General features: G+C 38.1%; 1 protein-coding gene across 3 annotated transcripts in view; it reads right to left on the minus strand.

Annotated features, from left to right (window-relative positions):
* The window catches only part of ano6.L (anoctamin 6 L homeolog), a 51,837-nt gene that overhangs the window by 18,758 nt on the left and 15,900 nt on the right, over positions 1–17,179 (minus strand). For all 3 annotated transcript variants that reach the window (XM_018252524.2, XM_041586390.1, XM_018252523.2), the window contains exons 2-4: positions 12,911–12,993; positions 8,910–9,038; positions 640–705 (exon numbers count right to left, since the gene is read on the minus strand). In XM_018252524.2, the coding sequence (XP_018108013.1) occupies positions 640–705; positions 8,910–9,038; positions 12,911–12,988 (273 nt within the window). In that variant the 5' untranslated portion in view covers positions 12,989–12,993. The remainder of the gene's footprint in view (positions 1–639; positions 706–8,909; positions 9,039–12,910; positions 12,994–17,179) is intronic.

Below are 17,179 nucleotides of genomic sequence, written 5' to 3' on the forward strand. Positions count from 1 at the left end.
AATTAACGTGACCATAAACTGCAGCCTGAAATTATGTCACATACTGAATAACCCTTGTGTCCACCTTTACACATTAAAGCAATGGCCCATTTGGCTCCTTGTGGGTGACACAACTTCCAAAAATAACTTTGTATAGTGAATCATAGGAATAGCCTATTTCAAACTAGTCCAATCACATCATTGTGTAAAAATATTTCCTTTTTTTTCATAAATGTATGCAGTTGGACTGGTTTAAAACAGGAGATTCTATTATCTGCAATTTCAAGGTATTTTCAAGCAGAAAAATGATTGAGTGAGCGAAAACCAACTAGAAAATACTAAAGGAAAACTAGAGAAGTTTGAATTTTAATACAGTTATGAAACACTTTCCTTACTGTCAGGAAATTGTTATGGAAATGGCATATTTATAAATTTATATACAACGTCAATGTGTTAGAATGTGCCTAACTGCCATTTTCTTCAATGTGAATCCAGTCATAGCGTATTTATAAAAAAAAACGCAACTACCGATATAATAAAATACCGTTAAACTTTTTTAGAACTTGGGAACTTTAGTTTGATCTTAAATAAGATGACAAGTCATTATAGCATTATTTTAATTCCTTAAAATAGTATAATTGTTTAAGAATAAGAACTTACGGAACGTGTTGCTTCCAAATGTAAACCACTTTTTATTAGATTTGACTCATATGCTTGCCTTTTTTTCTGCAACAAGAAATTAGAACTGTAATTAAACAAGTGAAAACAATGATGTACAGTCTTTGTAAAAATATAAAGATTATTAGAGGGGTTGTTCACTGTTAAGTTCACTAAGTATGATGTAGAGAGAAATATTTAAACATTTTTATTAGTTGTAGCTTTTGACTTATTTAGCTTTTTGTTCAGCAGATCTTCAGTCTGCAATTTCAGCAGATATCTGGTTTGAATAATGGACTAGAAGATGCATAGAAGATGGAGAAACAGAAAGAGAAGTAATAAAAGTAACACTAACAATGACATTTTATATACTTAAATTGATTGCGCAAGGTGTCTCTCCAATTTGAAATGGCCTAATTGGAGGTGTCCACATATACTTTTCAAAATTTCAACAAAACCAGATGGGACTTATTATTATGGCACAGCGCTGACACTGAGTCGTTTGGGATACCCTGCTCCCCTATTTTGGGAACTTAAGTGCGCAGACAGAAGATCTCCTGCCAGTTGATGGAACGCGGAAATTATCGGGTGAAAAACTCTCAAAGACACGTGGTCTGTATACCTTTATTTTCGGGTCTGGTGATAGCCGGGATAACTGTTACACCTGGGCTGGCACAATACGGTGACTGTCAGTGATCGCAGTATCACGAAGCCGCAACCTCTCAGCTGGCCACTGAGAGCAATAGGCGGCTGTAAATATATGGATGGGACAGTAGACATTGGCAAATCCAGTTACCCGCAAAGACATTAAACCTGATATACTGGCTTTGCACCGCAAACCATCACGGGGACTATTGTACCCGCGGGAGATAGTAACCTTCACTAAGCTGCAGCACGCTATTCAGTGTTATATAACCAGGATTTTCTTCTCTGCAATATCTTGCGGATGTGAATTATAAGGATGCACTTTCGTTCCCTCACATGAACAATTGGATTTACATGTGTATCTACTAACGCTTGATTGGAATACTGGCTGTTGAGCCACCTAGACATAATCAAATTTCCACCAAATCCTACATAGAGGAGTCCTCTTTATAAGTGGTTATTTGGGGTTAAAGGGATCCCTGAACCCAGCGCAGCGCTGTTTTTTATTTATTTTAAATGGTTTTAAGTATCTGTGGCATGGTAGTTAAATAAATATTGCCTTTTATCTTTACTCCTTAATACGATTATGTGTGTATTTTGCAAATAATTGGGCCCATACTATTGGAGGATAAGTCCCATCTGGTTTTGTTGAAACTAACAATGACATTGTAGCCTCAAAGAGGAATAGTTTTTTGGCTGCTGGGGATAGTGACCCCCATTTAAAAGCTGGAAAGAGTAACAATAGGAAGGCAAATAATTAATAAAACTAATGGAATAAATCAATTTTATTGATATTGTTCATTTAACAATGGTGGGGCAGGGTGCAAAGATTCAGGCAGCAGACAAACTAGGTATTAAACTCAGTTTTTCCATTTGTATTTTGCAGTATCTTTAGGAGCTATGAACCCGGTCCACTTTTCTCAGGCATCAGCTGAACCACTTAGAGGGGTGGTTCACCTTTCAATTGACTTTTAGTTTGTTATATAATGGCCAATTCTAAGCAACTTTTCAATTGACCTTTATTTTTTATAGGTTGTTGAATAGTGATGGGCGAATTCGCGAAACGGCGAAAAACTCGTTTTTTTTTACGCCGGCGCCCGTTTTTGACACCGGTGTCCATTTTTTCAAAAAATAATTTTTTGACGCCGGCGAATTTTTTCCGAAAATTTTTGCGTGAGTTACGCAAATTTATTCGCTGGCGGCGAATCGCGCAAATTCGCGCCTGGCGAATAAATTCGCCCATCACTATTGTTGAATTATTTGCCTCCTTCTTCTGACTCTTTCCAGCTACCAAACAGCTTTCTAAAAACAAATGCTCTATAAGGCTACACATTTATTGTTATTGCTACTTTTTATTACTCATCTTTCTATTTAGACCCTCTCCTATTCATATTCTATTTAGACCCTCTCCTATTCCAGTCTGTTATTCAAATCAATGCATGGTTGCTAGGGGAATTTGGACCCTAGAAACGAGATTGCTGGAGATGGAGAGCTGCTGAATAAAAAGCAAAATAACTCAAAAATCACAAATAATAAAAAAGAAAAAGCAATTGCAAATTGTCTCAGAATAGCACTTGGTACATAGCACTAAAAGCTAATTTAAAGGAGAACAACCCCTTTTAAATAGGGTCAATCGAGACGTATGTAATGGCAAGGAACTGAATGGATGGAGGGTTATTTCCGGATTAATAGAATGAATTGTAGATTTTTTAAAAAGTAATTACTTCCCTGAATTTTTTAAGGAGACCAGAGGAAACCGAGACAAAGGAGCTGTATGATATAAGGATTACATTTTTATTATCTTAATAATTAAACTACGGATCATTATTATTGGTAAACTAGAGAGGGAAAAACATAACATTTTATTCATATAGTATAACATGGCACCCTTTTACCTATTTTAACTGGCGATTTAAAAGAATACTGTTGTGACAGTGAATACTTCCAACCTGACTAAAAATTTTCTGGAGATTGTCGTCTGTGGGAAAGCAGATTTACCACAGGCAACTAATCTCTAAGCCCATATTTGGTTTAGATTAGACTATAAACATGTTTATATTGGCTTGCAAGACCAAACTGTTTAGAAACCATTCTAAACCAAGCAAATTAAATATAGTAGGACAGTCTGCTCTACAGCTTAAACTGACTGAATGCTTCTTACCAGTCATTAACTACTTATTTTCTGCTTTCTGGAAAAAATATGTGCTCAAGAGACAAAGACCCACCGCATGTTAATAAACACCATTATTAAACCTGTCTGAATGAACCATAATTGAGAATGCCAATTTGCTGCAAACATACATTAAGTGCTTCAGAGAGGGTAATTAGCTGCAGTTATATATAAGTACAGAACGGTGTAGTTTCTCTTTTATAATGCAGAAAAACAAGGAAGCCTGTGCTTTGGTTTTACACAAGGGAGCAGTCTGACTGCATAACAGTTTCCATGAGAGCAGATGCTCATGAACAAATGAGGGAGAGTTTTGGAAAGCTGCTAACTCAAAGGAAACATTACATTGATATTTTATACATAGAAAAATAGGTGGAATTGTCTGCATTCAAACTTCTAACTATATAATGTGGGCATAGACTGAATTGCTACAATCAACTACGTTAAAACTGAGGTTCCTGTTCCAATAGTTAACTGGTATTGGTTTCTTTTTGTCATATACTGATGGAAGAAACAGCTGCATTAAAAAAGAGTCATTCATTATATAATATGCACCTGCCAGTAAGTATTTATAGGGTAATAGTGCATGATGGACAACAAAATGTTTGGCGTCATCCCTCATCCATTGCTACGGTAATCCTACTGCACCAAAGCGTGTACTCCTGGTCAGGTGATTATTGCTTGAAAGTCCTAACTAATGCATTCTCGAGTGATAATTGTCTGAACCACTATTCCACTTGTGCTGTCGCCTGCCTGATGAGCCAGAAAATTCAGTAAGTGTGTGCCATTGTCCATAGCCAAGCACTGATGCCAATTAAATATCAAATAAACAACTGTATTAAACTGATGTCTGTGGAACCTTCTACAGTATTTAAGACATTTATTTCATTAAGGTATAGACCTACTTTATACTCAGGTCTGTATAATGGCCATGTTAATCAGTGATAGAGCATGAGTAAGGGCTCTTACTGACGAGCAGTTGTAGCTGCGCTCCCCTGTGTTCCGTTTTTCTGCGTTCAGCCGCAGGGGAGCACAGGAATAGACGCATTACGTTTTTTCCAATGGGGCTGTACTCACACAGGCGTGTGTAGGCGCCGAACGCAGGTTGAGACGCAACTGTTTTATTATTAAATTTTAAAAATTTGGATTATTTGAATATAATGGATTCTATGGGAGATGGCCATTCCGTAATTTGGAGCTTTCTGGATAATGGGTTTCTGGATAACAGATCCCATACCTATATGTGTAATAAATGCTGTAAAAGTGCAGTTTGGTGTTGAAAATATATTTTCACATTCCGAAGTTGCCAAAAAGTGTAGTTTCTTAACACTATATAGTTTTCTAGGGTCTTACGCTTGGGGGCTTTCGCCAAACATGAAGAGTAGGTAGTGTGTTGTTCTTGCATGGATGATCAGTTTAATTTTCACACACTATTTTTATTTGTGGTCTTTTTAAAAGGAAAACTATACCCCCAAAATAAACACTTAAGCAACAGATAGTTTAGTGGCATATTAAAGAATCTTACCAAACTGGTCTATATATTTAATTAATATTGCCCTTTTACATCTCTTGCCTTGAGCCACTATTTCGTGATGGTCTGTGTGCTGCCTCAGAGATCACCTGACCAGAAGTACTGCAGCTAACTGTAACAGGAAGAAGTGTTGAAGCAAAAGACACAACTCTGTCTGTTAAAGGAAAACTATACCCCCCAACAATGTAGGGCTCCATAAAAAGATATTGCATAAAACAGCTCATATGTAAAACCCTGCTTCATGTAAATAAACCATTTTCATAATAATATACTTTTCTAGTAGTATCTGCCATTGGGTAATCATAAATAGAAAATTGCCATTTTAAAAAATAAGGGCCGCCCCCTGGGATCGTAGGATTCACTGTACTCAGAAACATACCAACAAACCATACATGTTAGGTCACATGAGCCAATTAACAGATAGAGTTCTGTCTTTTGCTTCCACCATTCTTCCTGTTACAGTTAAAGTTGTAGTATTTCTGGTCAGGGGATCTCTGAGGCAGCACAGAGACCATCACGAAATGGTGGCTCAAGGCAAGAGATGTAAAAGGGCAATATTTACTTAAATATATATTCCAGTTTGGTAAGATACTTTAATATGCCACTTAATATGATATGAACTATCTGTTGCTTAAGTGTTCATTTTGGGAGTATAGTTTTCCTTTATTTGTCTCATGTGACCTAAGAAGTATAGTTTAAAATAATGTGACCTAAGAAGTACAGTTTGAAATATCTAGTATAGGTCAATCTAAAAACAACTAGACTTGCTGAGTAATCAATGAAGACGTTTCACTACTCATCCGAGCAGCTTCTTCAGTTGAACTGAAGAAGCTGCTCGGATGAGTAGTGAAACGTCTTCATTGATTACTCAGCAAGTCCAGTTGTTTTTAGATTGACCTATACTAGATATACCATGACCTGGATGAATGAAAATCTTCATAGTCATACAGTTTGAAATGTCACTCACAATTCATTAGGACTTAAGGAAATAAGAAAAACTGAATAAAACTTTCAGACAAAGATTTTTTATAATGTTGATAATTTTTCATTTGATAATCATGGAAGAAAACAAAGACAAAAATGAAGAGCAATCCAACTAATGCACAATAATTCTATAGAGGCAGGTAGATCACTTGTAAAATAGCAATGCTTTTAGAACAACGGTTAGAATGTGAGGAAACCAGTTTTTTAGGTATAACGCAACTGTACTTTGTATTTCAAAGGTCATAATGTACATCATCTACAACTATCTTATTAAAGGAGAAGGAAAGCTCTAAGACGGTTTATTGTCATTAGCCTCAATAGTGCAAGCTAGAACGCTATATTTATTCTGCAGAATGCTTTACCATACCTGAGTAAACAGCTCTAGACACTGTCTCTGTTTGTTGAGGATAGAAGCTGCCATATAAACTTGGTGTGACTTAAATTCCTGCCTGAGTCTCTTCCTGCTCACTTACAGCTCTGAGCTCAGATTACAGCAGGGATGGGAGGAGGGAGGGGGAGAGGAGCACACTGAGCATGCTCAAGCCCTGCCCTGGAGGTTTATGCTGAAAACAGGAAGTCTGATACAGAAGCTCATGTGTACACAATAAAAGGAAAGAAATGCTGTGTTTCATTTGACTGAGGACTCAGAGCAGCATTACTTTTAGGGTTTACTGGTGTATTTATATAGACCTTTCTGATAAAGCTTACTTAATTTTAGCCTTTCCTTCTCCTTTAAGCAACATGCAAAAGCTTGTAAAAATGGAATGCAATCCTATTAGTGATATATAAAATCCACATTAATTATATGTTACTTTTGACTTCCCTAGTGGTCCCCATGTAACATTACTAGTTTCTGCCACAAGGCAACCTTAGTACACAAGAGAGGGATTGTTGGACTACTGCAGTGTGCCATGGTAAATGCAAATCCGTCAGACTTGCTGGGTCCTCAAAATCATACCTTTTTCTATCTCTATATAGATGCAAAACACATTAACAATGATTTTATGGAAATAAACCAATCACAATGGAAGCCTACCTAGTCCTGGCTTTCAGTGCACTTGCTCCTGGTCAGTGATCACTGCCAGTGAGTCTTGGCAGCTGCCCTGCTTCGATGATTTTCTTTTATAGAGAGGAATGGTAGACTTTGGGGAAGACTTTTTAGTTTGTTTGGTTTTTTTGAACTTTCATCACTTTTAATAAAATGTAAATAAAAACATCAGAAACCTTTACCTACTTTATTGGGCAGTATTCGTATGTACCCTGTATATCTCATGTTTGTACTGTACAGTGCATTATAAACACTTGTTAATTATAATACCAACACACCTAAATACTTAGGTGGGCATGTCAGGGCTATAAATACTAGTGATGTGCTGGTTGGGAATTTCATCTGAACCCACCCTACCTCACCTGTTCTAAACCTGGACCTGACTCGGCTTGAAGTTGTGTAAAAAAGAATAATGGCCCAAACTTCACCCAGACTTGCCCCTCTAGTTCATATTATAGATGATTTCTGTGGCAGGGCAAGTACAACTCACATCTGAACTAGACCCAATGTTCTTGTCACTAAGGTTCCAATATGTTTAGATATCTGTAAACCACCATCATATTTTATACAGTACAGCTTTTTGCTAAGCATATCTGCGTGCTCCTTGAAAAAAAGGGGTCAGGGAAAGAGATGTAACTTTCCCAGTGCTGGGAGGCAACACAAAGTGAACAAAACTGGAAAGTAACCATAAACGGATGACTCATGCAGTTTTAAATTGGGAACACATGAGTTTGGCTGGAAGCAGCTAACATAATGAGATTCCCATGCCAGTTATTTATTTGCAGTAAGACTTGCCTCCAGTGTGAAGATGATTACATTATGAAAGAGAATGAGGTAACATGCAGAATGCATCTTTTTAAACGTGCAACATACAAAACATTTTAAAAATTACATGTACATGTATATGGGAAGGTTAAAGAAGCAAAGAAACCCAGTACAAAAAAAATTCTCGCCACTGTGTTATTGTCTTTACATAATTATCATTCATTGTTATAAATAAATGCAGGAAAAAAGCTAAATTTTTGGCCTCATGCATGCTACAGACTGACGCAACAGCATAGCACATAAGTTGGATCCCCCTTTCTCTCTTTTTTTGTGCAGATATTGTGAAGGGGGGGGGGGGCTGCAGCAGTCGCTGGTGCTATTGAACAATATTAGAGGCATTTTACAGCTTAAGCTAGTAACAAGCCGGGAGAAAATCGCCCTGTAGAAAGCATTAGTCAATTAAACACACGCAATAGCAGCTCACACAATTAAAATACAAACTTAATGTGAATTGGCAACCTCCTGAATACTATCTGAAGGATTGGTGAACTATAATAATATTTGGGAGAAGTTTTAACCCCTATTTATGAAATATAGATCACTATGAATTGTGATTGAATGAGTATGAAATCCTCAGTGATTTGTTTTTAAAAGTCTTTTTAGCTTTTTAGGGATATATGAACTGCAGCCAGTTAAACAATTTATTTTTATTTATAATTTGAAATTTGTGAAGTAAATAAGATAGGCCGGCCAAGTATATAGATTTCAATTAATAGATATAAAATGTATTTTTATTTATCTATACCATTTTATTATTAAGGTGGTGAAGGTGGAACAGGGCCCCACCTTTTTGGTATTAAGACTAGTGCCTATAGCGGGATATCTTTTATATTTCTAATCATATTTAAACATGTCTTACAATGAGTTGCACCACAACTAAATGATCCGACCATATTCAACCAAGTACCAGCATTAGATCCGGCACAAATATCACTCCTCGATAAAATGTTACCTAAAGTTCTAGCTCAAGACAGAGAGAAATGGGAATAAAAGAAATGTTGTTTAAACAATCCTATATCAGTGCATTTGTTTGTTGGAGGATTTTAATTGATTGCAGTTGTTATAAAACCTACCTTTTGCTTTAGAAAACTTTTTTTTGCAATATGCTCCTTCATGGTCTCATCTTCATAAACTAGAACATAATCAATTCGTCTTTGATTATCAGTAAAGTACAAAGAATCTACATTTTCATCATACTCAACCTGTGAATTGGAACAAAATTTTTTTTAGAATGGTTAAGATATTGGAATACAGAGTGATTGAAATAAAGTAGAGGGCTGTACAGTAAATAATGCTACAGTGTTGAGAAATGCAAGGTTACATATTGGGCACAACCAATATCAAAGCCTATTTATAAACATTGGAGACAAACATCACCAGTGATGTTGCCCATAGCAACCGATCAATAATTAGATTAGAAAAATCACCTAAAAAATTGAAAAAAAAAGCAATGATCTGATTAGTTGCTATGGGCAACATCACCAGTGATGTTTGTCTCCAGTGTTAATAAATATGCCACTAACTGTTACAGTATGTGTTACAGGCCTCCTTAAAGGAGAAGGTTCTGGGAATTATTGTGGATAGTGCAATGACACACCCCAAAACACCCTTATATAGATAAGTGTTAAAATCACCATAAGCATGCAATGAGCATTTCAGGGGATTGAAGTACTGGCTTTAGTAAGCAGACTATTGATAGTAAGCAACAGAAAACACTGTTTCAAAAGAAATTACATTTATAAATAACTTTAATTTCACTTAAAATGTTTAATGAATGTGTATCAATCATATAATATTAAATCTATATAGAAATTGTCACTTAATTTGTTGGATTGACCCCCAGAGAGAAAAGCATGTAGTTGTCAAGAGTTTATTTACTTAATGCAAGTCTAGTGATGTTTGGAGATACACTGAAGGATTGAACAGCTATTTTAAATCAACTCAGATATAGTGTTGTGACACCTGGCATAAAGTGGATATTGTGTTATTTCCCCTCTCTTATTTCCCCTTTCAGTCAGGTAATTAGGTGGTACCAGAAAGTAGAGTTGCCCATAGCGGTCTAAAAGTGGACCACTCCCAATACCTGGGGGTTCTGGATGTTCCCAAGGGGGGGGGGGAACCAAGGGGCCTGTGGCTGCACAAAGTTGATGCTTGACAAAGGGGTGTGTCCCCGAAACGTTGCATCTACGCACAATAAACGCGCAGGGTGCTCCCTGCAACGCTAATGCCTCGTGTGCCGATATCCTTTTTCATTGACCAATTGTGAAGTTGCTAATCCTCTAATATTGTGCACCGGGCTTATCTCTCTGAGGGTATGCGATTTTTCTTAATTGCTTATGTGCAGCAAGTTGAAAGCAGTATTTGGGAAAGTGCAGCAGTGAAGCTAACTTGGAAGTAGGCCGTGTGGCCTGGCCAACCTTATGGTGGTCCAGAGTCTGGGAGAGGTCTTGGGGAAGTCAGGAAGACTACATTCTCCTGTGCGAGATATTTGTATAATTTGGATGCTGTGTGAAGACAAGCACCCTGTCCATGTGCTTACTTGACTGAATAAAGTAAAAGCAAAGTCCTATTTTAGGCATTTTCCATGTCCCTGTCTCTTCTCTGCATAAGAGCTGCTTTTCATACCATTACAAAAAGCTATTCTTCCCACACTATGTATATTTGGTACATTAGTTTTATTGTTTTTAATTGTCCTTGCAACACTTCAGCTGCCAGAGCAAAAGCACAACCACAATCAGCTCAAACAGAACTGTAGCCAGTCATCTTTCAGGGCTAAACTATCTGATAAATTTGATCAGATTTTGTGGGTCAGATTTTATGCAACATTCCCTTGAGACAGGTATGTCGGATGGCAAATCTTCCATGCAGCTTACACATCAGATTTTTGTATCAGTCCAGTATGTTTTGACCCATGTACTGTAAATATATCTGACATTTAGGAGGCATTCTGTAGATCCAGCACCATCCTACAAAATCTCCTGTGTAATTTAGCCTTTAGAAGATTAGGTGTAACATCGTGCCCGGTTTAAACTGGTGACCTAGTATTTTAATGCATTGTGCATTACCTCTGCTCTATATGAGCAGACAGCTAAGTTCCTGGTTCATTGGTATCCCTGTATTTCTAAGTAGGCATGCCTGCTTCACCTGTTGTTAATATGCTCGCAGGTGTTCTGAGTTAAGGTGGCCATACACTTTTGGATCCGCTCATTTGGCGATATCGGGTTAATCCGAACGTTTGGATTACTATGCTGGGAATGAGCGCCAGCACTGTGTCGCTGTATGTAGTACATAATAGAATGATAGATTTCCCTGTCTCCTGCTCTGTTCTGCCTTCCCTCCCTGTGTGTGCGATTCCCTGCTTGCCCAGTGTTGCTTGTGTGTGCCATTCCCTGCTTGCCCAGTGTTGCTTGTGTGTGCCATTCCCTGATTGCCCAGTGCTGCTTGTGTGTGCCATTCCCTGATTGCCCAGTGCTGCTTGTGTGTGCCATTCCCTGATTGCCCAGTGCTGCTTGTGTGTGCCATTCCCTGATTGTCCAGTGCTGCTTGTGTGTGCCATTCCCTGCTTGCCCAGTGCTGCTTGTGTGTGTCATTCTCTGCTTGCCCAGTGCTGCTTGTGTGTGCCATTCTCTGCTTGCCCAGTGCTGCTTGTGTGTGCCATTCCCTGCTTGCCCAGTGCTGCTTGTGTGTGCCATTCCCTGCTTGCCCAGTGCTGCTTGGGTGTGCCATTCTCTGCTTGCCTTACGCTACCTGTGGGATGTAAGCCTGTTAGGGGTTTGTTAGCATTTGGAAATTGTTGTTAGGGCCCCTAAGGTGTTTCATCATTGTTGTATTATCCACAGTGGAGGATGAGGCATATGGATTTAAAGGTATGTTTTAACATGACTTCAATTTTTTACATATAAGTGATGAGGGATTTCCCTGCAGTGAGCACCGACACCAACAAAAAAAATCAAACTTGCTCAATCAATATCTGGCCGAGTTTTTAAAATTAAATCAAATTCGATTTCGAGTTTTCAGGTCGATTCCATTCATCCAAGTTAAAAAAAATTCTATATTTGATAAATTTCGAATTCATGGGAGTTTTGGGGAGTTTTTAAAAAAGAACATGAATTTGAAATTCAACCTTTGATAATTTGCCTCTAAGTGTCTAGAGAGCACCTCTACCAAACCTGAATGTAGAGAAAGGCAACAGGACACCCTAGAGTGCGAGGTAACAGGGAGTGGGCCCTATGTATTAGTACTATGCTATATGGTAGGGTTGGGTTTTAAACAGCAAAATGGCTACTGCTAAGGTGTGTGAATGCAGATTCAACAAAGTGCTGGGAAATATAATGTAGGGTTAAACAGCATGAAAACATGTCAAATGTTTATATACAGCAACCACTGTAGAAGGTTGGAGATATAACAACTATTTACTATGTAACTTTTATAAATAAACTGTAATACATATCTTAATTAAAAGCATGAAACAGGAGGGTGATTTATACAAGATGTTTGTTGACAGTGTCTTGAGAAGTACTGATCACCAGCTAAGGGTCTACTGGTAGATCAAAATCTACTTTTTGGGCACCCCTGTGCTGGATTGTGCTTTTTGGCATTATCCACAGGCCAGTAATCTGCACTAGCCTATGATTACTGAGTGCATGTATTAGTAGTGACATGAGAATAATTAGCTTTAAGAGATCTAAGCTTTAAGATATCAGGATAATGAGGCAGATAATAATAGTAGTGGAGATGTCAAAAAAAGGGGGGGGGGCAAGGGCACAAGGTGCATTGCTCAGCTGGTGTATCAGCTTTCTTCTGCCCAATGTTTGTAAATGTGATGACATGCATGGACTGTCGGCACACACACAGGACAGATTTCAGTGCAGAAACACAAAGGTTTGCATTTTTTACGTCTCAGGTGTGTGCGTACTGCAATTTTCTCCATTAGCATATCTATGTCAGTGGAGAAAATGTACCATATGTCCCTGGCCAGAAAGTTATAGGGGATGGTGGATATCTTTTTATAGGATATCTTTTGTCTTTAGAGTGGAATAGAAAAAAATAAAAAGTAGCATTACAAAGTACTTACAATATCAGCTGCTGAAATTATTGGTGAATTTTCTGTCATTGCTCCATATGTAGGAACAATTGTTTGTTCCATTTCCATTGAAACTAAAAAGAAATAAATAGTTTAGACCACTGCAAGCATACTATAGTTGTGATACATGCAATGAAAGGCGAACAAAAGCCCTCTATTTACCCTATTTCACTGGCCAGAATGCCTACCCTTCATCTATCATCTAGGCATTGTATTGGTGGTAATGGATTTGCTGGACATGAATGACCAAAGACACATTTGTACATACATACAGGCAAGAGCTTGACTGAGCATGCTCTAAACTCGACATGGTGATTTAAAGGAAGGGGAAGCAGGGGGTTGTCACCCTAGCACAGGGCTGTCCAACTGGCGGCCCGCAACCCCCCCCCCCCCTTATATGGCCCTTCACATCAAAGTCTGCCTGCTGTGTCCTCTTACCAAATGTAAGATTTAAAAGGTATCACTACAGAGATTGACTGGCCCCTGCATTGTTTAAACCTCAAATCCACACTGTAATCCCCTGTATTGTTCACACCTGTGATGCCCCTGTATTGTTCACACTTGTGACACCTCTATTGTTCACACCCTAAAGCCCTGTACTGTACATCTGAGACCCAGACTGAAACTGCCCACATTGTTCACCAGTTCACACAAAATGCTAATGGAGCACCAGCACTGTGTCACTGTATGTAGTACATATTAGACTGGTCCTGATTCTTGTCTACTGCTCTGTTCTGTCTTCCCTATGCTCCCTGTGTGAGTCATACTTTGGTATTTGTTCTGCGGGTTTGTTAGCATTTGAAAATTATTGTTAGTGGCCCCTAAGGTGTTTAATCATATGCTGGGGTACTGTATTATACACAGGGGAGGAGGCATATGGATTTAAGTGTATGTCTTATATGACTTAACTTTTTTTACATATGAGTGACATCATTGCCAGGGCAGGCACAAGGTAATTTGGCACCCTAGACAAGAGCTTCACTCAGTGCCCCCTGTCCTGCATTACCATTTCCCTCCTTACCATAATGGTTTTTAAATAAAGAAAGCAAGAAAATGTACAACATTTTTTCATTTATATTACTGCTCCCTGTACCTGTACCAGCAAGCTCAGCAGCCATCCATCATACAGCCCTCCTGCAGCCATCATATTGCCTCCAATCTTTACCTGTGCCAGCAGCAGCCAAAAATAAATCTGATCACATCATATTGCCCCCAAGTATTTATGTACCTGTGCCAGTGTCCAGCCCAGCAGTAACAGCAAACATATGGCCCCCAAATCTGTACCTGGCTGTGCCAGCAGGAAGCTTCACACTTTACAGTAATAGAAAGAATGTCTTCAGTTCAGTGCAACTGTGCAAGGCTGAGAGCAAGCGAGAGCCACACCAAGCAGGCCGCCAGCTCTCTGCCTCTCTCTGTCATCCAACCGCATCAGTGACGCCATTGACGCAAATACGCACGTCACGCTACACTGCTGCAACGCACAGAAGGAGCTATTACTTGCTGGCAAGAGGGAGAGGGTGAAGGAGGGGGATTCCACCCGAATGAGTGACCATGATTACTGAAACAAATTATTAAATAAACTCTTGAAAAAAAAGAAAAAAAAACCCCATTTAAAGTACGCCCCTCAATGATGGCATCCAAGACAGCTGTTTATTCTGCCTACCCCTAGTTCCGGCCCTGATCCCTGCAGTGAGCACCAACCATCTGTTTTTTTGGTGTGCTATTAATGTGGACATGGCCTTGCTGTAACATGGGTGTGGTTTAAAGTGGGTGTGGTCTAAAAACAGGGAGTGGCTAACACTGTCTTCCATTATCGGCCCTCCACCATGTAGATTAGAAAAATTCCGGACCTCGGTATCATATAAATTGGACAGCACTGCCCTAGGATATCACTAGGCAAAATGTTATATTTAGGTTTACAGCCTATCAGTACTGAACATACAGGTAACATGTAACATTCATACAAATAACTTTATAGACATTCTGTAAAATGGACAGACACTTGTATTATGTTCAAATAACAGCAGTTTCAAAGCTAGAGCAGGCTCCTGTGGCAAAAATAGCACTGATAAATGCCAGGAAGAAAACAGATGTGTATGTAAGCACAACAGCAATTAAGTTCTGTATTGAAAACAGACACACAAATCTAATATGCCAATTACAATTTGCTTCCCAGGAATACATTCAATGTAATCCTCAAAGATGTGTAGAAAGCACTTTTCCCCTTCAGTTAAAATATACATAGGGTACTGCTGCCTGGAATCCTTTATTTATGACTGCTTTGCAAAACAATGAAGCCATCTCATCCAATTTTTCCAATGAACCAGTGGTCTCTGTCACCCAAAGTATAATGAAAGAGGAAAGAGTTTAGTACTAATGAGTGATTTCAAACAGCATTTCATAAATATACAATATGCAGAAAACAAACTAGGACATTTTCAACAGTTCATCAGAATTCATCAGATATTGCACACAAACACAAAAAAGTTGTTAATTCACCTTTGAACTAGTCAAACATGCTCATTACAAGAATATAAAACACAAATCATATTGACCAACTTTAAGGGAAATTTCCAAAGAATAAAACAAGTCCTTTTGAAAAAAATGACAAGAATGAGGTTTGCGGTAAACCAAACCAAAATTTACAACTGGCGTTGCTAACATCAATTAACTATAAGCACTACTGTTTATTCTCCTCCTTTTATAAAGGATTTTTTTCATTTTATTTTTTGAACTAAAAATGGATTGTAACTTCACATTTAGAAAAGGACAAACAGTACTCTTGCATATTCGGCGCCGATCCAGGATACCACGAGGACAACAGCGTTCGTGCAAAATTTCCGGCTTTATTTCAACATACACACAGGTGACGGTTGCAGCGCTGGGTGTGACAGTCAGCCCTGTACACCCAGCGCTGCAACTGTCACCTGTAGCTCCCCATCTTCTTTTCTGCTGATTCACTGCACAAGCTCTGTGTAGCTGTCAGTTACTGGCTCATAATATAAAATAGATATAGCATATAAATTAGTAATTCATTACTGATTAGTAGTTCATTCATATTATTTGTACATGGCAGCTCTGAAACCAGTGTAGTTAGCATCAGAAACTATTAATCAGCCCTGTAGAATCAGAAACAGGTCAGCCTAATTTTTTAAACCCCTAAATTTGGCTTCTCAACAGCTGCTCAGTGTTGCCGACATTTCTAACAAAATGCAAGATGGTGACAACTGTGAAGGCCTGAATCACTACTGATATAGAAATGATCCTTTAGGCTGGTGCAGCAAATTAAGTTTATAAAATATAGTCTTTCTAGCCATATTCATTTTTAGGGTTTAGTTCTCCATTAAGCTACCCTAAGGGCAGATTTATTAAGTTTTGAGTTGGGTTTCCATGAAAAACTCAAGATTTCGAATATTTTGTAGTCAACATTTTTCTGGTTAAAAAAAAAAGACAATTTTTTCAAGTTTTAAAAAAACAACTCATGTCAACCAATTAGAAATTTGTTTCCATCATTGTACATAAACTAGACTAACCAAAGCTAATTATGGTAACATTGCTCACTGCTAGCAAATAAGCAATAAGACAGCAATAAGCAACAACCAGGCTTAGAACTGAAAGCAGTAAGCTACAACTGCTATTCGTGTATGTTGCTCCAAGTTGCAAAGCACAAAAGTCATCCTATGTATAGTTCAATGCAAAGTTTGGGCATCCCAGGCCAAATTACAAATTTAGTTAATTGTGTTAAACAGCTATTGCAGGAATCAAGGTGATAAAAAAAAAAAAGTACTTGCTGTTCACCGTTGAACCAACTTTTTACATTTTAGTTGTTTATAGATAATACACTAGAAATAAAAAAATGTTTTAATGTTTTTCTAATATTGAAGTTTACTTTTTCACCTTCTCATGACTACCTGAAGCTGCTCTGGGAGAGGGTTATCCAACTCTGTAAACTGTTCTAATTTCATACATTAGTTAATACAGTTCTTATCCTTAGCCCTGATGAATATAATTCCGGAGTTCTTTAAAGACAGCTGTTATTATTAGTACAATAGTTGTTAATATGCCACAATTGCTGCTGAGAAATGTATCAACTAATGTAGCAAATTGTAACAGCTCAAAATCTGCACTGGATTACTGAGCTGCCAGACTGAACTACCAGAGACAGGCACATTATAGTAACTTCAATTTTAGAAAAAAAAAAAAATAAACATAAAGCTGAACTGAACAAAGTTTTTATTTCTGGTGTCCTATCAAACAACT

Source organism: Xenopus laevis, chromosome 3L, assembly GCF_017654675.1.
Source record: "Xenopus laevis strain J_2021 chromosome 3L, Xenopus_laevis_v10.1, whole genome shotgun sequence".
NCBI classification, from domain to species: Eukaryota; Metazoa; Chordata; class Amphibia; order Anura; family Pipidae; genus Xenopus; species Xenopus laevis.